Raw genomic sequence first — 22,345 nt, forward strand, 5'->3', positions numbered from 1 at the left:
GGGAATATATGTATGTTTAAATATATAAGTATCATATATGTATATATATATATATATATATATATATATATATATATATTAAATATATATATATATATATATATGTACATATATATATACATGTATATATATATATATATATATATATATATATATATATATATATATATATATATATATATATATATATATATATATATATATATATATATATATATATATATATATATATATATATATATATATATATATATATATATATATATATATATATTATGTATATATATATATATATATATATATATATATATATATATATTATGTATATATATATATATATTATATACTGTACATATAACCAAAAATAAATGAAAATATTTTATAACAATTATTATTATTATTATTATTATTATTATCATTATTATCATTAAAACTAGAAAGCAACAGCCTTGGTCAGAAAAGAAGAATGTTAAAGGCCGAATTAGGGCTCCAACAGGGAAAGTAGCCCAGCGAGGAATGGAAATTCCTACTTCAAAAAGACTCAAACCTGCAAAATTCTACTTCAGAAAGACTCACACCGAACCATTACTACTTCAGAAAGACTAAAACTCACCAATTCCTACTTCAGAAAGACTAAAACTCACCAATTCCTACTTCAGAGAGACTAAAACTCACCAATTCCTACTTCAGAAAGACTCAAACTCAACCATTTCCTACTTCTAGAAATCAAACTCACAGATTCCTACTTCAGAAAGACTCAAACTCAACCCCTCATACATTAGAAAGACTCAAACTCAACCATTCCTACTTTAGAAAGACTCAAACTCAACATTCCTACTTTAGAAAGACTCAAACTCAACATTCCTACTTTAGAAAGACTCAAACTCAACATTCCTACTTTAGAAAGACTCAAACTCAAAATTCCTACTTTAGAAAGACTCAAACTCAACAATTTCTACTTCAGAAAAACACAAACTCAACCATTTCTACTCCAGAAAGACACAAACTCAACCATTTCTACTTCAGAAAGACTCAAACTCGCCGATTCCCACTTTAGAAAGACTCAAAATCACAGATCCATACTTCAGAAAGACTCAAACTCACCTATTCCTGCTTCAGATAGACTCAAACTCACCTATTCCTGCTTCAGATAGACTCAAACTCACCTATTCCTGCTTCAGATAGACTCAAATTCACATATTCCTGCTTCAGATAGACTCAAACTCACATATTCCTGCTTCAGATAGACTCAAACTCACCAATTCCTGGTTCAGAAAGACTCACCGATTCCTGGTTCAGAAAGACTCAAAACTCACCAATTCCTACTTCAGAAAGGCTGAAACTCACAGATTCCTACTCCAGAGACTCAAATTCACAGATTCCTACTCCAGAAAGATTCAAACTCGCCCATTCCTACTCCAAAAAGACTCAAACTCACAGATTCCTACTCCAGAAAGACTCAAACTCACAGATTCCTACTCCAGACACTCAAACTCACAGATTCCTACTCCAGACACTCAAACTCACAGATTCCTACTCCAAAAAGACTCAATCTCGCCCATTCTTACTCCAGAAAGACTCAAACTCACCATCCTACTCCAGAAAGACTCAAACTCTCCCATTGCTACTCAAGAAACTCAAACTCGCATATTCCTACTCCAGAAAGACTCAAACTCGCAGATTCCTACTCCAGAAAGACTCAAAATCACCCATTCCTACTCCAGAAAGACTCAAACTCGCAGATTCCTACTCCAGAAAGACTCAAACTCGCAGATTCCTACTCCAGAAAGACTCAAACTCACAGATTCCTACTCCAGAAAGACTCAAACTCGCAGATTCCTACTCCAGAAAGACTCAAACTCGCAGATTCCTACTCCAGAAAGAGTCAAACTCACCGATTCCTACTTCAGAAAGAGTCAAACTCACCGATTCCTACTTCAGAAAAACTCAAACTCAGCAGTTCCTACTTCAGAAACTCGAACTCAGCAGTTTCTACTTCAGAAACTCAAACTCGCCGATTCCTACTCCAGAAAGACTCAAACTCATCCATTTCCTACTTCAGAAAGACTCAAACTCATCCATTTCCTACTTCAGAAAGAATCAAACTCAACCATTTCCTACTTCAGAAAGACTCAAACTCAACATTCCTACTTAAGAAAGACTCAAACTTACCAATTTCTACTCCAGAAAGACTCAAACTCACCAAATCCTACTTCAGAAAGACTCAAACTCACCAAATCCTACTTCAGAAAGACTCAAAGTCACCAAATCCTACTTCAGAAAGACTCAAAGTCACCAAATCCTACTTCAGAAAGACTCAAACTCGTCCATTTCCTACTTCAGAAAGACTCAAACTCGTCCATTTCCTACTTCAGAAAGACTCAAACTCGTCCATTTCCTACTTCAGAAAGACTCAAACTCGTCCATTTCCTACTTCAGAAAGACTCAAACTCGTCCATTTCCTACTTCAGAAAGACTCAATTCCTACTCCAGAAAGACTCAAACTCATCCATTTCCTACTTCAGAAAGACTCAAACTCATCCATTTCCTACTTCAGAAAGAATCAAACTCAACCATTTCCTACTTCAGAAAGACTCAAACTCAACATTCCTACTTAAGAAAGACTCAAACTTACCAATTTCTACTCCAGAAAGACTCAAACTCACCAAATCCTACTTCAGAAAGACTCAAACTCACCAAATCCTACTTCAGAAAGACTCAAAGTCACCAAATCCTACTTCAGAAAGACTCAAAGTCACCAAATCCTACTTCAGAAAGACTCAAACTCGTCCATTTCCTACTTCAGAAAGACTCAAACTCGTCCATTTCCTACTTCAGAAAGACTCAAACTCGTCCATTTCCTACTTCAGAAAGACTCAAACTCGTCCATTTCCTACTTCAGAAAGACTCAAACTCGTCCATTTCCTACTTCAGAAAGACTCAAACTCGTCCATTTCCTACTTCAGAAAGACTCAAACTCGTCCATTTCCTACTTCAGAAAGACTCAAACTCGTCCATTTCCTACTTCAGAAAGACTCAAACTCGTCCATTTCCTACTTCAGAAAGACTCAAACTCATCCATTTCCTACTTCAGAAAGACTCAAACTCATCCATTTCCTACTTCAGAAAGACTCAAACTCATCCATTTCCTACTTCAGAAAGAATCAAACTCAACCATTTCCTACTTCAGAAAGACTCAAACTCAACATTCCTACTTAAGAAAGACTCAAACTTACCAATTCCTACTTCAGAGATACTCAAACTTACCAATTCCTACTCCAGAAAGACTCAAAGTCACCAAATCCTACTTCAAAAAGACTCAAAGTCACCAAATCCTACTTCAGAAAGACTCAAAGTCACCAAATCCTACTTCAGAAAGACTCAAAGTCACCAAATCCTACTTCAGAAAGACTCAAAGGCACCAAATCCTACTTCAGAGAGACTCGGTCACCAAATCCTACTTCAGAAAGACTCAAAGTCACCAAATCCTACTTCAGAAAGACTCAAAGTCACCCATTCCTACTCCAGAAAGACTCAATCTCAACCCATTCCTACTCCAGAAAGACTCAAACTCGGCGATTCCTACTCCAGAAAGACTTAAACTCGCAGATTCCTACTCCAGAAAGACTCAAACTCGCAGATTCCTACTCCAGAAGGACTCAAAATCACCCTTTCCTACTTCAGAAAGACTCAAACTCGTAGATTCCTACTCCAGAAAGACTCAAACTCACCGATTCCTACTTCAGAAACTCAAACTCACCAGTTCCTACTCAAGAAAGACCCAAACTCACCAAATCCTACTTCAGAAAGACTCAAAGTCACCAAATCCTACTTCAGAAAGACTCAAAGTCACCAAATCCTACTTCAGAAAGACTCGGTCACCAAATCCTACTTCAGAAAGACTCAAAGTCACCAAATCCTACTTCAGAAAGACTCAAAAGTCACCCATTCCTACTCCAGAAAGACTCAATCTCACCCATTCCTACTCCAGAAAGACTCAAAATCACCCATTCCTACTCCAGAAAGACTCAAACTTGCAGATTCCTACTCCAGAAAGACTCAAACTTGCAGATTCCTACTCCAGAAAGACTCAAACTCATCGATTCCTACTCCAGAAAGACTCAAACTCACCGATTTCTGATTCAGATAGACTCAAACTCACCGATTCCTACTTCAGAAAGAGTCAAACTCACCAATTCCTACTTCAGAAAGACTCAAACTCAGCAGTTCCTACTTCAGAAAGACTCAAACTCGCCAATTCCTACTCCAGAAAGACTCAAACTCACAGATTCCTACTTCAGAAAGACTCAAACTCATCCATTTCCTACTTCAGAAAGACTCAAACTCATCCATTTCCTACTTCAGAAAGACTCAAACTCAACCATTTCGTTCTTCAGAAATACTCAAACTCAACCATTTCCTACTTCAGAAAGACTCAAAACTCAAAGTTCCTACTTAAGAAAGACTCAAACTTACCAATTCCTACTTCAGAGATACTCAAACTTACCAATTCCTACTTCAGAGATACTCAAACTTACCAATTCCTACTCCAGAAAGACTCAAACTCACCAGTTCCTACTCAAGAAAGACCCAAACTCACCAAATCCTACTTCAGAAAGACTCAAAGTCACCAAATCCTACTTCAGAAAGACTCAAAGTCACCAAATCCTACTTCAGAAAGACTCAAAGTCACCAAATCCTACTTCAGAAAGACTCAAAGTCACCAAATCCTACTTCAGAATGTCTCAAAGTCACCAAATCCTACTTCAGAAAGACTCAAAGTCACCAATTCCTACTCCAGAAAGACTCAAACTCACCAAATCCTACTTCAGAAAGACTCAAAGTCACCAAATCCTACTTCAGAAAGTCTCAAAGTCACCAAATCCTACTTCAGAAAGACTCAAAGTCACCAAATCCTACTTCAGAAAGACTAAAGACTCACAAATTTCTACTTCAGAAAGATCAAGACTGACTAATTAAGACTGACTAATTATTTCTTCAAAGACTCAAACTCGTCAATTCCTACTTCAGAAAGTCTCAAAGTCACCAAATCCTACTTCAAAAAGACTCAAAGTCACCAAATCCTACTTCAGAAAGACTAAAGACTCACAAATTTCTACTTCAGAAAGATCAAGACTGACTAATTATTTCTTCAAAAAGACTCAAACTCGTCAATTCCTACTTCAGAAAGTCTCAAGGTCACCAAATCCTACTTCAAAAAGACTCAAAGTCACCAAATCCTACTTCAGAAAGACTAAAGACTCACAAATTTCTACTTCAGAAAGATCAGGACTGACTAATTATTTCTTCAAAAAGACTCAAACTCGTCAATTCCTACTTCAGAAAGTCTCAAAGTCACCAAATCCTACTTCAGAAAGACTCAGTCACCAAATCCTACTTCAGAAAGACTAAAGACTCACAAATTTCTACTTCAGAAAGATCAAGACTGACTAATTATTTCTTCAAAAAGACTCAAACTCGTCAATTCCTACTTCAGAAAGTCTCAAAGTCACCAAATCCTACTTCAGAAAGACTCAAAGTCACCAAATCCTACTTCAGAAAGTCTCAAAGTCACCAAATCCTAATTCAGAAAGACTCAAAGTCACCAAATCCTACTTCAGAAAGACTAAAGACTCACAAATTTCTACTTCAGAAAGATCAAGACTGACTAATTATTTCTTCAAAAAGACTCAAACTCGTCAATTCCTACTTCAGAAAGTCTCAAAGTCACCAAATCCTACTTCAGAAAGACTCAAAGTCACCAAATCCTACTTCAGAAAGTCTCAAAGTCACCAAATCCTAATTCAGAAAGACTCAAAGTCACCAAATCCTACTTCAGAAAGACTCAGTCACCAAATCCTACTTCAGAAAGACTAAAGACTCACAAATTTCTACTTCAGAAAGATCAGGACTGACTAATTATTTCTTCAAAAAGACTCAAACTCGTCAATTCCTACTTCAGAAAGTCTCAAAGTCACCAAATCCTACTTCAGAAAGACTCAGTCACCAAATCCTACTTCAGAAAGACTAAAGACTCACAAATTTCTACTTCAGAAAGATCAAGACTGACTAATTATTTCTTCAAAAAGACTCAAACTCGTCAATTCCTACTTCAGAAAGTCTCAAAGTCACCAAATCCTACTTCAGAAAGACTCAAAGTCACCAAATCCTACTTCAGAAAGTCTCAAAGTCACCAAATCCTAATTCAGAAAGACTCAAAGTCACCAAATCCTACTTCAGAAAGACTAAAGACTCACAAATTTCTACTTCAGAAAGATCAAGACTGACTAATTATTTCTTCAAAAAGACTCAAACTCGTCAATTCCTACTTCAGAAAGTCTCAAAGTCACCAAATCCTACTTCAGAAAGACTCAAAGTCACCAAATCCTACTTCAGAAAGTCTCAAAGTCACCAAATCCTAATTCAGAAAGACTCAAAGTCACCAAATCCTACTTCAGAAAGACTCAGTCACCAAATCCTACTTCAGAAAGACTAAAGACTCACAAATTTCTACTTCAGAAAGATCAAGACTGACTAATTATTTCTTCAAAAAGACTCAAACTCGTCAATTCCTACTTCAGAAAGTCTCAAAGTCACCAAATCCTACTTCAGAAAGACTCAAAGTCACCAAATCCTACTTCAAAAAGACTCAAAGTCACCAAATCCTACTTCAGAAAGTCTCAAAGTCACCAAATCCTACTTCAGAAAGACTCAAAGTCACCAAATCCTACTTCAGAAAGTCTCAAAGTCACCAAATCCTACTTCAGAAAGACTCAAAGTCACCAAATCCTACTTCAGAAAGTCTCAAAGTCACCAAATCCTACTTCAGAAAGACTCAAAGTCACCAAATCCTACTTCAGAAAGTCTCAAAGTCACCAAATCCTACTTCAGAAAGACTCAAAGTCACCAAATCCTACTTCAGAAAGACTAAAGACTCACAAATTTCTACTTCAGAAAGATCAAGACTGACTAATTATTTCTTCAAAAAGACTCAAACTCGTCAATTCCTACTTCAGAAAGTCTCAAAGTCACCAAATCCTACTTCAGAAAGACTCAAAGTCACCAAATCCTACTTCAGAAAGACTAAAGACTCACAAATTTCTACTTCAGAAAGATCAAGACTGACTAATTATTTCTTCAAAAAAACTCAAACTCGTCAATTCCTACTTCAGAAAGTCTCAAAGTCACCAAATCCTACTTCAGAAAGACTCAAAGTCACCAAATCCTACTTCAGAAAGTCTCAAAGTCACCAAATCCTACTTCAGAAAGACTCAAAGTCACCAAATCCTACTTCAGAAAGACTCGGTCACCAAATCCTTCTTCAGAAAGACTCAAACTCAACATTCCTACTTAAGAAAGACTCAAACTTACCAATTCCTACTTCAGAGATACTCAAACTTACCAATTCCTACTCCAGAAAGACTCAAACTCACCAGTTCCTACTCAAGAAAGACCCAAACTCACCAAATCCTACTTCAGAAAGACTCAAAGTCACCAAATCCTACTTCAGAAAGACTCAAAGTCACCAAATCCTACTTCAGAAAGACTCAAAGTCACCAAATCCTACTTCAGAAAGACTCAAAGTCACCAAATCCTACTTCAGAAAGACTCGGTCACCAAATCCTACTTCAGAAAGACTCAAAGTCACCAAATCCTACTTCAGAAAGACTCAAAGTCACCAAATCCTACTTCAGAAAGACTAAAGACTCACAAATTTCTACTTCAGAAAGATCAAGACTGACTAATTATTTCTTCAAAAAGACTCAAACGCGTCAATTCCTACTTCAGAAAGTCTCAAAGTCACCAAATCCTACTTCAGAAAGACTCAAAGTCACCAAATCCTACTTCAGAAAGACTCAAAGTCACCAAATCCTACTTCAGAAAGACTCAAAGTCACCAAATCCTACTTCAGAAAGACTCGGTCACCAAATCCTACTTCAGAAAGACTCAAAGTCACCAAATCCTACTTCAGAAAGACTCAAAAGTCACCCATTCCTACTCCAGAAAGACTCAATCTCACCCATTCCTACTCCAGAAAGACTCAAAATCACCCATTCCTACTCCAGAAAGACTCAAACTTGCAGATTCCTACTCCAGAAAGACTCAAACTCATCGATTCCTACTCCAGAAAGACTCAAACTCACCGATTTCTGATTCAGATAGACTCAAACTCACCGATTCCTACTTCAGAAAGAGTCAAACTCACCAATTCCTACTTCAGAAAGACTCAAACTCAGCAGTTCCTACTTCAGAAAGACTCAAACTCGCCAATTCCTACTCCAGAAAGACTCAAACTCACAGATTCCTACTTCAGAAAGACTCATCCATTTCCTACTTCAGAAAGACTCAAACTCATCCATTTCCTACTTCAGAAAGACTCAAACTCAACCATTTCGTTCTTCAGAAATACTCAAACTCAACCATTTCCTACTTCAGAAAGACTCAAAACTCAACATTCCTACTTAAGAAAGACTCAAACTTACCAATTCCTACTTCAGAGATACTCAAACTTACCAATTCCTACTTCAGAGATACTCAAACTCACCAGTTCCTACTCAAGAAAGACCCAAACTCACCAAATCCTACTTCAGAAAGACTCAAAGTCACCAAATCCTACTTCAGAAAGACTCAAAGTCACCAAATCCTACTTCAGAAAGACTCAAAGTCACCAAATCCTACTCCAGAAAGACTCAAAGTCACCAAATCCTACTTCAGAAAGACTCAAAGTCACCAAATCCTACTTCAGAATGTCTCAAAGTCACCAAATCCTACTTCAGAAAGTCTCAAAGTCACCAAATCCTACTTCAGAAAGACTCAAAGTCACCAAATCCTACTTCAGAAAGACTAAAGACTCACAAATTTCTACTTCAGAAAGATCAAGACTGACTAATTATTTCTTCAAAAAGACTCAAACTCGTCAATTCCTACTTCAGAAAGTCTCAAAGTCACCAAATCCTACTTAAAAAGACTCAAAGTCACCAAATCCTACTTCAGAAAGACTAAAGACTCACAAATTTCTACTTCAGAAAGATCAAGACTGACTAATTATTTCTTCAAAAAGACTCAAACTCGTCAATTCCTACTTCAGAAAGTCTCAAAGTCACCAAATCCTACTTCAGAAAGACTCAAAGTCACCAAATCCTACTTCAGAAAGACTAAAGACTCACAAATTTCTACTTCAGAAAGATCAAGACTGACTAATTAAGACTGACTAATTATTTCTTCAAAGACTCAAACTCGTCAATTCCTACTTCAGAAAGTCTCAAAGTCACCAAATCCTACTTCAGAAAGACTCAAAGTCACCAAATCCTACTTCAGAAAGACTCAAAGTCACCAAATCCTACTTCAGAAAGACTCAAAGTCACCAAATCCTACTTCAGAAAGACTCAAAGTCACCAAATCCTACTTCAGAAAGACTCAGTCACCAAATCCTACTTCAGAAAGCCTAAAGACTCACAAATTTCTACTTCAGAAAGATCAAGACTGACTAATTATTTCTTCAAAAAGACTCAAACTCGTCAATTCCTACTTCAGAAAGTCTCAAAGTCACCAAATCCTACTTCAGAAAGACTCAAAGTCACCAAATCCTACTTCAGAAAGTCTCAAAGTCACCAAATCCTACTTCAAAAAGACTCAATGTCACCAAATCCTACTTCAGAAAGTCTCAAAGTCACCAAATCCTACTTCTGAAAGACTCAAAGTCACCAAATCCTACTTCAGAAAGTCTCAAAGTCACCAAATCCTACTTCAGAAAGACTCAAAGTCACCAAATCCTACTTCAGAAAGTCTCAAAGTCACCAAATCCTAATTCAGAAAGACTCAAAGTCACCAAATCCTACTTCAGAAAGACTCAGTCACCAAATCCTACTTCAGAAAGACTAAAGACTCACAAATTTCTACTTCAGAAAGATCAAGACTGACTAATTATTTCTTCAAAAAAACTCAAACTCGTCAATTCCTACTTCAGAAAGTCTCAAAGTCACCAAATCCTACTTCAGAAAGACTCAAAGTCACCAAATCCTACTTCAGAAAGTCTCAAAGTCACCAAATCCTACTTCAAAAAGACTCAAAGTCACCAAATCCTACTTCAGAAAGTCTCAAAGTCACCAAATCCTACTTCAGAAAGACTCAAAGTCACCAAATCCTACTTCAGAAAGTCTCAAGTCACCAAATCCTACTTCAGAAAGACTCAAAGTCACCAAATCCTACTTCAGAAAGTCTCAAAGTCACCAAATCCTAATTCAGAAAGACTCAAAGTCACCAAATCCTACTTCAGAAAGACTCAGTCACCAAATCCTACTTCAGAAAGACTAAAGACTCACAAATTTCTACTTCAGAAAGATCAAGACTGACTAATTATTTCTTCAAAAAGACTCAAACTCGTCAATTCCTACTTCAGAAAGTCTCAAAGTCACCAAATCCTACTTCAGAAAGACTCAAAGTCACCAAATCCTACTTCAGAAAGTCTCAAAGTCACCAAATCCTACTTCAAAAAGACTCAAAGTCACCAAATCCTACTTCAGAAAGTCTTAAAGTCACCAAATCCTACTTCAGAAAGACTCAAAGTCACCAAATCCTACTTCAGAAAGTCTCAAAGTCACCAAATCCTACTTCAGAAAGTCTCAAAGTCACCAAATCCTACTTCAGAAAGTCTCAAAGTCACCAAATCCTACTTCAGAAAGACTCAAAGTCACCAAATCCTACTTCAGAAAGACTAAAGACTCACAAATTTCTACTTCAGAAAGATCAAGACTGACTAATTATTTCTTCAAAAAGACTCAAACTCGTCAATTCCTACTTCAGAAAGTCTCAAAGTCACCAAATCCTACTTCAGAAAGACTCAAAGTCACCAAATCCTACTTCAGAAAGACTAAAGACTCACAAATTTCTACTTCAGAAAGATCAAGACTGACTAATTATTTCTTCAAAAAAACTCAAACTCGTCAATTCCTACTTCAGAAAGTCTCAAAGTCACCAAATCCTACTTCAGAAAGACTCAAAGTCACCAAATCCTACTTCAGAAAGTCTCAAAGTCACCAAATCCTACTTCAGAAAGACTCAAAGTCACCAAATCCTACTTCAGAAAGACTCGGTCACCAAATCCTTCTTCAGAAAGACTCAAACTCAACATTCCTACTTAAGAAAGACTCAAACTTACCAATTCCTACTTCAGAGATACTCAAACTTACCAATTCCTACTCCAGAAAGACTCAAACTCACCAGTTCCTACTCAAGAAAGACCCAAACTCACCAAATCCTACTTCAGAAAGACTCAAAGTCACCAAATCCTACTTCAGAAAGACTCAAAGTCACCAAATCCTACTTCAGAAAGACTCAAAGTCACCAAATCCTACTTCAGAAAGACTCGGTCACCAAATCCTACTTCAGAAAGACTCAAAGTCACCAAATCCTACTTCAGAAAGACTCAAAGTCACCAAATCCTACTTCAGAAAGACTAAAGACTCACAAATTTCTACTTCAGAAAGATCAAGACTGACTAATTATTTCTTCAAAAAGACTCAAACGCGTCAATTCCTACTTCAGAAAGTCTCAAAGTCACCAAATCCTACTTCAGAAAGACTCAAAGTCACCAAATCCTACTTCAGAAAGACTCAAAGACTCACAAATTTCTACTTCAGAAAGATCAAGACTGACTAATTATTTCTTCAAAAAGACTCAAACTCGTCAATTCCTACTTCAGAAAGTCTCAAAGTCACCAAATCCTACTTCAAAAACACTCAAACTCACCAGTTCCTACTTTAGAAAGACTCAATGTTGCCAAATCCTACTTAAGACTCAAATTTTCCAAATCCTACTTTAGAAAGACTCAAACTCAGCAATTCCTACTTTAGAAAGACTCAAACTCACCAATTCCTACTTCAGAAAGACTCAAACTCCCCAATTCCTACTTCAGAAAGACTCAAAACTCACCGATTCCTACTTCAGAGAGACTCAAACTCATGAAAGATTAAGACTCACCAATTACTACTTCAGAAAGACTCAAACTCTCGAAAGATTAAGACTCGCCAATTACTACTTCAGAAAGACTCAAACTCACGAAAGATTAAGACTCACCAATTACTACTTCAGAAAGACTCAAACTCGCCAATTCCTCCCTCAGAAAGTATATGATATTGCAAGAAGGACAGCATCAATCGACAGATATACAACCCTCACTATAAAGCCTCTTCTTTAGAGAATCCCCGCCAAGGCAGCTTATTTCTCGACCTTGACCTTTGACCTAGGACTTCCAAAATTGAATCACTTCCACGTCTCAACATAAAAATTAATCCCTGAAAGTTTCACTACTCTATGAGGAAAATTGTGGAAAGGAATTGTTCACAAACAAACAGGCAAACAAGGGGTGAAAACATAACCTCCTCCCAAATTCGTTGGCAGAGGTAACAATGTAGGAAAATCAGGAGAGCAACATAACAACACTGATGAAAGATGACGGAGAAGAGTATCATTATTATTATTATTATTAGCTAAGCCCCAACCCTAGTTGGAAAATCAGGATACTAAAGCCCAAGGGCTCCAACAGGAAAAATAGCCCTGTGAGGAAAGGAAAAAAGTCAATAATTAAACCACAATGGAAGTCATGAACAATTAAAATAACATTTTGTTTCATTCTTTTTGTGCACATACATAGTAGTTTAAAGATGGTTTAAGCATAAATTTAAGTAGTTCCACTAGGTGTACCAATATACATCCTTGTATATTATATATCTACAATATATAAGTATACTTATATAATACATATACATACATATATATATATATATATATATATATATATATATATATATGGTGTTTGTAAACTGACAAAAAAGTCACGATCAATAATTCTGTTTGCATAGGACAAAAAGTCACATAAAATCTGTTCATGAGCATAGCAAATGAAAAGTTATAGTTAGTGGAGCTCTATCAAATGAATTTCCAGTGAACACCAGAGTACTCCGAGGGAATGTGTTGTCACCTATGTTGTTTATCCTCCTCATAGATTTTGTAATGCATAGAACAGTTGGAGATGGTGGAGAAGGACTGGACTGAATTGGTAATAGGAGATTAGCTGACTTAGAGTATGCTGATGATGCTGTCCTTATTAGCACAACACCAAAGGACTTGCAAAGCTTGCTTACCAGGATGCATGAAACCTTACACGAGGATGGGCTCAAGATAAATAGAAGAAAGACAGATGATGAGAACGGAATATGCAATGGAAGATGAAATATCATTGGAAGGAGAAAGGATTAATGAGGTAGAATCATTTAAATTTTTAGAACTATGATATCCAATAGAGGGTCTTTAGAAAGATTGAAAAAAAAGACAACTCAGAAAATGGCTGGGTTGAATAAAATTATTAAATCAAACTGCCTGAAATTACATATAAAAATCAGGGTATATATCAATTTAGTGAGATCAGTGTTACTGTATGGACATGAGTCGTAGTATGACAGTGAAACAATATCCAATATATTTTGTAGATCTGAAAACAAAGCCCTCTGAAGAATATTGGGAGTTAAATGGCAGGACAGGATTAAAAATAAAACTATAAGAGAGATTACTCGTGTGCAATATGTGGATGAGATCATGGTGAGGGGTAGATGGAGATGAAATGGCATGCTCTACCCCCAAGACAGTATTAGACCATGGTAAGAAGGCTATGGCAGTTTCTACCAATACTTATAAAAGAAGTCACATTCTTCAGCTATAGAATTGGGGGTCCCCTAGAATAATTTATTGTCCATTTCATAATTACGCTCAGGCGCACTACTCTATCTTATTGCTCTTCCTTTTCTCTTCTGTTTTGTAAGTTTTTTATAGTTTGTATATGAAAGATTTATTTTAATGTTGTTACTGTTCTTAAATTATTTTATTTTGATTATTCATTGCTTCTTATGCAGTTTGTTTATTTCCTTATTTTTTTTCCTCACTGGTCTATTTTTGTTTGTTGGAGCCCTTGGGCTTACAGCATCCTGCCTTGTTAACTAAGGTTCTAGCTTAGTTAGTAATAATAATAACAATAATAACAATAATAATAATAATAATAATAATAATAATAATAATAATAATAATAATATCTGTTTTGACAAATACTTGACAGTTTTCTCAATTATCTTACATCCAAACAAGATCTTGCCTTAATTTGTTTTAATAATCATTAACATGTACATGTAACAAGTTAAATAGGCAATTCATTATTATTATTATTATTAATATTATTACTTGCTAAGATACAACCCTAATTGGAATAGTAGCCCAGTGAGAAAAGGAAACCAGAAAAATAAAATATTTTACGAACAGCAACAACACGTAAACAAATATTACTCATGTAAACAATAAAAACTAACAAAACAAGAGGAAGAGAAATCAGATAGAACATTGGGCCCGAGTGTAACCTCAAGCAAGAGAACTCTAACCCAAGACAGTGGAAGACCATGGTACAGAGGTTATAGCACTACCCAAGACTAGAGAACAATGATTTGATTTTGGAGTGTCCTCCTAAAAGAGCTGCTGACCATAGATAAAGTCTCTCTTCTACCCTTACTAAGAGGAAAGTAGCAACTGAACAATTAAAGTGCGATAGTTAATCCATTGGGTGAAGAAGAATTGTTTGGTAATCTCAGAGTTGTCAGGTGTATGAGGACAGAAGAGAATCTGTAAAGAATAGGCCTGACTATTCGGTGTATGAGTATGCAAAGGGAAAGTGAACCATAACCAGAGAGAAGGATCCAATGTAATACTGTCTGGTCTTTAATATTTACAATAAAAGTATAAAATTTATACAATATCTAAATCAACAAGAGCAGAGCTGAAAAATTCTTTATTCACCTTCTTTTATAAAATTACTTATTTTCTACATTTTATTTTTCTATTGAAATGTCTGTCTTCCTTAACTAATATACAGTAATATATATATATATATATATATATATATATATATATATATATATATACACATATATATACATATATATATATATATATATATATATATATATATATATATATATATATATATATATATATTAACTTGAACAGTTTAAGTTTTCGGCAAATGTCAAAATATGCCAACCGTTCAGTCTATTAACCGCAAACTAACTTATGAAACAAAGCATACTGTAGAGAGAGAGAGAGAGAGAGAGAGAGAGAGAGAGAGAGAGAGAGAGAGAGAGAGAGAGAGAGAGAGAGAGAGAGAAATTCGTCCAGCCGCTGCCGAGCACGGTGGCGAGAAGCGGTTTGCTTCGTGCCACCGGACTACCACCCGTCCGTCTCTCTCCCTTAAAGACTACAATCTCATACCCGACGAGTGTGCGGGACCGCACTGCACTAAGGGGTGGATATCGAGCGCGGTGGCAAGTAGTTCCCGGCCGGCGGCGGCGGCGGAGTTTTGCTGGTGCGGTTTGACGGCAGTCCGGTAGTGTGAGTGTGTATGTGTAGGTAGAAGACGGGTTAACTGGTGTTAAAAGGTGGATTTTTTTCACATTCTCCACCATGGATCAAGTGGAAATCGACGTCGAACGCTTAATTACGCTAGTCAAGGAGAGGCCCGTCTTGTGGGACAAGAGCCAAGAGGAATATTCAAGTATGAACGCCAGTATCATCGCTTGGAGAGATATATATCAGGAACTTTGCCCGAAATTCCTATCCCTGAGCAACACTGAAAAAAACAAAATTGGTAAATGACTTTTGCTTCAATGTATATAGTTGGTGAACTATATTTGTTTTCATTCCGTGTGTATGGAGTGGAGTTATCTCCTATTTGATATCCCTGTATTATTTAATAGTTAGTTTTACTCCTCAAACTGTCCGAAGGCAATTGGCTTCATATGAAGTCATGCTAGAAATGCATTTCTGATTTTGATTACACACACATATATATATATATATATATATATATATATATATATATATATATATATATATATATATATATATATACATGTGTGTAGTTTAAATTGTAATGCGGAATCTGATTAAATATGAATTCGAATTTCACTAGTTAGTTTAAGAATCTCTCTCTCTCTCTCTCTCTCTCTCTCTCTCTCTCTCTCTCTCTCTCTCTCTCTCTCTCACACACAAAGAGAAATAAATTAAAACAGGTACGGGAACTTGAGCTTTTAATAAAAAAAACTAATCCATTCATCATCTCCTACTTCGCGCTTCATAGTCCTCAGCCATGTAGGCCTGTGTCTTCCAACTCTTCTAGTGCCTTGTGGAGCCCAGCTGAACGGTTGGTGAACTAATCTCTCTCGGGGAGTGCGAAGAGCATGGCCAAACCATCTCCATCTACCACTCACTATGATCTCATCCACATATGGTACTCGAGTAATCTCTTAGTTTCATTTCTAATCCTGTCCTGCCATTCAACTCCAAATGTTCTTCCGATGTCTGTGTTCTCATATCTACTAAATCTGTTGGAGATTGTTTTTATTGTCATATCATGACGTGTCCATATAGTAACACTGATCTTACTAAACATATATAGTCCGATTTTTTTTATGTAATTTCAGGCGATTTGATTTCCAAATTTTCCTTCACCTAGCCATTGTCTGATTTGCTTTTAACAGTCTTACATTAAACTCTAATTCTAAAGACCCTGTATTAGAAATCATAGTTCCTATATAATTAATGATTCTACCTCATTAATTATTTCTCCTTCCAATTACATTTCATCTACCATTGCATATTTTGTTATCATCTGCCTTTCTTCTATTTATATCGAGCCCAACCTTCTGTGATATCTCATACACTCTGGTATGCGAAAGCATTGCAAATCCTGTGGAGTTCTGCTAAGAAGAACAGCATCATCAACATACTCTAGGTCTGCTAATTTCCTATTAACAATCTAGTCCAATCCTTCACTATCCCCAATTGCTTTATGCATTACAAAATCCACGAGGAGGATAAACAACATAGGTGACAACACATTCCCTTGGAGTACGCTGTTCACTTGAAGTTAATTTCACAGAACTCCACTAACATGAACTAAGCACTTACCATGCTCACGAACACAATCAAATTTACATATTTAAGAGGCACTCCATAATAACCCAGGCCTCTTCACAAAATTGGCTGGTTCACACTATCAAAGGCTTTTTCATAGTCCACAAATGGCATCAAAAGTAACCGCATGTCCCAAAACTTCACTACCAACTGACTGTTACATGTTCTTATTATAACACCATTCTTTGTTAATTGCCTGTTCTTCGTCTCCAAGTCTCTTAAGACTACACATCGATTCCCACATTCAGTTGCAAATGTTTCTCTGTGATCGTCTTCAAGAAACTTAGTTCTATCAAACCTAGGTATTCTATCTACCTTTCTGCTGGGTGCTTTCAGTTTGAATTTCAGTGCGGCAATGAAGAGCTGGTTATCACTACCAATATCTGCACTTCTATAGAGTCTTACATTTCTCACAGTCCTTTTTTTTTATTAATAGCTGTGTGATCCATTTGATTTTTGTATTGCCACATGGTGAAGACCATGTTGATTTGTGGATGTCCTTGTGCTGGAAAAGAGTACTTCCAATGACAAGATTGTTTGTTGAACAGTAACTTAGGAAATGTGCTCTATTTTCATTTGCAACTTCGCCAAGACCCTCAACACCCATCACATTCTCTATCCCTTGATTATTCCTTCCAACTTTAGCATTAAAGTCGCCAATCACAATTTTCATATCTCTCTCCGATCTCAAAAAATACAGTAAATGGAATTTATTTTCTTGCTTTGTGGCAACTTTGATTTGCCCGAGTTATGTGTTTTTCTGTCCTTGCAAACTAAAAATTAATAATCTTGAATTAATATTATTATCATTATTGATACTGCTACAAATTCAGTTCAAGAAATTGAATAAATAATAATGTACATAAATATGTATATATACACCACATTTAGGTATCCCTACCCAGATAGGCTTTGTATTGCCATGATTAGAAAAGCTGTACTAGCTAGGGCCACCCATACTAGGTTGATTTGCTGTAAGTAAACAGACTAAGGTCTCCCACCATCACCAATAAGTCTTTCCGTTCTAGTCTATTGATAATCCTATGCTAGTCTATACCTGCAAATTTTCTTAGCTCGTTAATCCATTGTCTTCGCTTCCTTCCCCTGTTCCTTTTGCAATCTCTAGACCCATTCAGTTTTTTTAATGTCCATCTATTATTTGTCCTCACGTGTCCTACCCATGTCCACTTCCATGTCTTACATCTTCACATTAGCTAACTGCGGATTGGTGATGGTGGGAGGCTTTAGTCTGATCGCTGACAGCAAACCAGCTTAGTATGGGTGGCCCTGACTAGTACAGCTTTGCTGATCATGGCAATACATAAACCCTTTCACCACGTTAAGGTATCAATACTCAGGAAGGGACATATATACAAAGTGCTACACAAGTTCATATATACACACGCATGCATATGCGTACATACACGTGCATGCATACATGTGCATATATATACATATGCATACATATACACATGCATATATATACGCATGCATACATGTACGCATGCATATATATACGCACGTGCATATATGTACATCCATGCATACATGTAGGCATGCATACACGTGCATATATATATGCATGCATGAACATGCATATCAATGTGGATATTTACATGTATACATACACATTTGCATATTTCTATGCATACAATTGTATTTATATATCTGGACGAAAATAAACACTAGCATGCTCAAATATAAATACATTTCTACCTCATATTGGGATCGAATCCTACTCTCTTCAAATAAAAGGTAAGGTCACTATCAATTATGCCACCGGAGTCTAAAAGAAGTCTGAACCTAAATGCTAACTGTATTTTAGGATTCGATCCCAATATGAAGTATGAATTTACTTCTATTTGAGCACGATATTGCATTGATTTTCATCCACATTGATTCATTGGGGATCATTTGAATTAAAAAGTATCAATTATGTCACCCGGAGAGTGTCGGGGGAAGTTAAGACTGTAGTTTCACCATCCCTGGGAAGGGGTACTAGCCACCCGTTGAGATGCTACCGCTAGAGTATAAATTCACACACACACACACACATATATATATATATATATATATATATATATATACATATATATACACATATACTGTATACACACATTATATATATATATATATATATATATATATATATATATATATATATATATATACACACACACACACTATATGATAAAATCTATAAGTCTCTTCTAAATTCAAACCACCTTGTGTGATGGCCAATGACCCAGGGTTTTCTTTCCCACCGTTATCCCTACATTAAGGGGTCGGTTAGCAGTGTCTTTATAATTGCATACACTTGCAGTCATCAAGCACAGTAATTGGCAATAGGCATAGCTTATTGCTAAGAAACAATACTACAAGGCAGCAGTTGTCTCTTAAGTCGCTTCCTATGAAAAACAGGACGTACACGGGGTTGTAACTGGGGACTGGTCTTCCTAATCATATAGTTATTGTATTAAGTTATTTACCTTAATTTGATTTAGTATTGAATTTGTTTACCTTAAGTTGATATAGTATTACACTTATTTGCCTTAATTTAATTTAGTATTAAATTTGTTTACCTAAGTTGATATAATATTACACTTATTTACCTTAATTTAATTTAGTATTAAATTTGTTTACCTTAAGTTGATATAGTATTACAGTTATTTACCTTAATTTAATTTAGTATTAAAGTTATTTACCTTAATTTGATTAATTTTTTGAAGTTATATACCTTATTTTGATTTAGTATTACAGTTATTTACCTTAATTTAATTTAGTATTAAAGTTATTTACCTTAATTTGATTAATTTTTTGAAGTTATATACCTTATTTTGATTTAGTATTACAGTTATTTACCTTAATTTAATTTAGTATTAAAGTTATTTACCTTAATTTGATTAAGTTTTAAATTTATTTCCTTTAATTTGATTTATTATAGTTATTTACCTTATTTGATTTACAATTAAAGTTATTTACTCTAATTTGAATAAGTTTTAACGTTATTTACATTAATTTGATATATTATTAAAGTTATTTACCCTAATTTGATTTAGTACTAAAGTTATTTACCTTAATTTGATTAATTTTTAACGTCATTTACATTATTTTGATTAAGTTTTAAAGTTATTTACCTTAACTTGAATTAGTATCAAAGTTATTTACCTTTATTTGATTAAGTTTTATACTTGTTTACATTAATTTATTCGTTTTTTGTTATTCTTTTCGTAGCTGCGTATTTCTTATTATTCCTTCTTTCACTAATCCTTTGGCTGATAACATTCTACTTTTCCTTTCCTAACTAGTCTGCTTTTTCTATGGAGTGAAGAGAGAAACAAAGAAGCACAAGAGATATACCAGGAAAATTATAGGATAAGAAGAAATAGGTGTCATGAATGGGGTATGGAATAACTCACGTTTGTAAAGGGGGTAATACCGATTGGTGATAGTGAGGAGAAGCTGCAATTTGATGAGAACTTACAGAAGTCTTGGGAGTTAGAATCTTTTTCAATAATTTTGTTTCAATTTCTGATGCAATTAGTGTAATGAATGTGTTCTCTGTTCCAGGCAAGCTGGTTACCAAGAAATGGAGGAATGTCAAAGACAGCTGGCTCAAGGACCAGAAGAGGTGCAACGGCAAACGTTACAAATACGAGAAACAACTTACATTCCTCAAGAAGAATATATCTCAGAAAGAACTATATCCTGGCTTGGGCGAAGACTCCAGTTCGCAGAGCGGCCAGATGGAAAATAAGAAGGACGAAGCACAAAAAAGTGGTGTCAGACTGCGGATTCTGCGTCCTGCTCCAAGTGGCTATCGTAGAGATTTGGAGGCTAGCAGGAAACGGAGAATGGGAGGAAACCACGAGAGAGCTACTTCCAAACATCTGGTAGCCACTTCAAAGGTTGAAGAACCAAAGCCATTTGCCACAGGCATCATTCTTAGAGAGGCAGAAGCTAGTATCGCTAAAGGAACACAAATCATTTGCAGTCCAACTCTGTCAGGAACATACAGTGTCCACCAGCCAACTCTGCCAGAAACATACAATGTCTGTCAGCAGACTCTTCCAAAAACACACAACATCCATCAGCAGACTTTGCCGGATACATACAACACTCAACAGAAAGTCCAAGGGGAAAAAAAGCAGAAGCTAACAGACATTGAAAAGGGAATCCTAAAAAACCTGGAAATACTCGACAACCGCCACATTCTTTTCATTCGAGGCATCCTCCCGATGCTGCAAAAGCTTGATGAAGAACAGACGCTGCAGTTCCAAGTGGGGGTTCTGAATGTACTACAGAACATTCAAAGCGCTACCGCTTTTCACGAGGAAAATCGCCCGTCTTATCCAAACGAAGAGGAAATGATCGAAGATTTACCTTTGCCAATAATCAAATTTCGGCAAGACAGCGAGGCATCAGACAATGCGACTGACGAACAAGATAAAGAGGATCCAAAGCCAGAGCCATCTTTATTTGAAGGATTAGTCACTGAAAGTAAATGAATCCTGCTAAACAAAGTTATAGCTTGAGATTATATTAGATTATAGAAGTTATTTTTAAATTTAGTTTTATTTACATGATGCATACTTAATTTGAGGCATGTCTTATCTTACCCATTTCCTTATTTTCCCTTATATCTAGAGGACAACACTATGATTACCGATCTATCTACCATCCATCATTTTTTATCTCTGCCAATGAAGTTGAGGAGGTAAAGTTTTTGCCCCCGTTTGTCAGTTTGTGTGTGAACAACTTCCTGGTCACAATTTTACTCAGAGTAGTGAAACTTTCAGGGATTAAGTATGTCGAGACGTAGAAGTGATTAAATTTTGGAAGTCCTAGGTCAAAGGTCGAGAAATAAGCTGCCATGGCAGAGGTCACAATTTTACTCAAGAATAGTGAAACTTTCAGAGATTAATTGTCGAAACATGGAAGAGATTCAATTTTTGAAAGCTTTAGGTCAAAGGCCGAGAAATAAGCTGTCGTGGCGGAGTTTAGCCCTACTAGTTTCAAGTTTCCTTGTATGAAGTATGAATGGTAAGAATCTATACCTCAAATCTGATAGAAACCATACATAATCGATATCACAACATGTAGTCACTGCTATCATTGTCTCACAAGTTAGACTATGCAAGAGTGATACCAAGACACAATTTTAGGATACTAGAAAAAAATCCAACATCAAAAAATATGAAAAGAAGGGTTGTACTTTATTTTCCATTACACTGTCAACCAATATGAAATAACTGACATCAGTTATATCAACCATGTATATTATAAATTGGCTTCAGAACGCAGATGGTAAAAGCTCTTAACTAGGAGCAAGAGA

The 22,345-nt window shown here is 35.9% G+C and overlaps 2 protein-coding genes across 2 annotated transcripts in view; one reads left to right on the plus strand and one right to left on the minus strand.

Moving 5' to 3' along the window:
- LOC137625306 (alanine aminotransferase 1) overlaps positions 1-22,345 on the minus strand; it is a 66,603-nt gene that overhangs the window by 25,261 nt on the left and 18,997 nt on the right. The window lies entirely within an intron of this gene.
- Positions 15,262-21,593, plus strand: LOC137625724 (uncharacterized). Its single transcript, XM_068356619.1, has 2 exons — positions 15,262-15,682; positions 20,581-21,593. The coding sequence occupies exons 1-2, from the start codon at positions 15,499-15,501 to the stop codon at positions 21,516-21,518; spliced, it is 1,122 nt and encodes a 373-aa protein (XP_068212720.1). The 5' UTR covers positions 15,262-15,498; the 3' UTR covers positions 21,519-21,593.

Source organism: Palaemon carinicauda, chromosome 32, assembly GCF_036898095.1.
Source record: "Palaemon carinicauda isolate YSFRI2023 chromosome 32, ASM3689809v2, whole genome shotgun sequence".
In the NCBI taxonomy this organism is placed as follows: domain Eukaryota; kingdom Metazoa; phylum Arthropoda; class Malacostraca; order Decapoda; family Palaemonidae; genus Palaemon; species Palaemon carinicauda.

Bases quoted from the DNA above. Each gene is read 5' to 3' on its own strand.
- LOC137625724 (XM_068356619.1), top strand. From the start codon at position 15,499: ATGGATCAAGTGGAAATCGACGTCGAACGCTTAATTACGCTAGTCAAG. The intron at 15,683-20,580 runs GTAAATGACTTT...TCTCTGTTCCAG, and splicing joins CACTGAAAAAAACAAAATTG to GCAAGCTGGTTACCAAGAAA.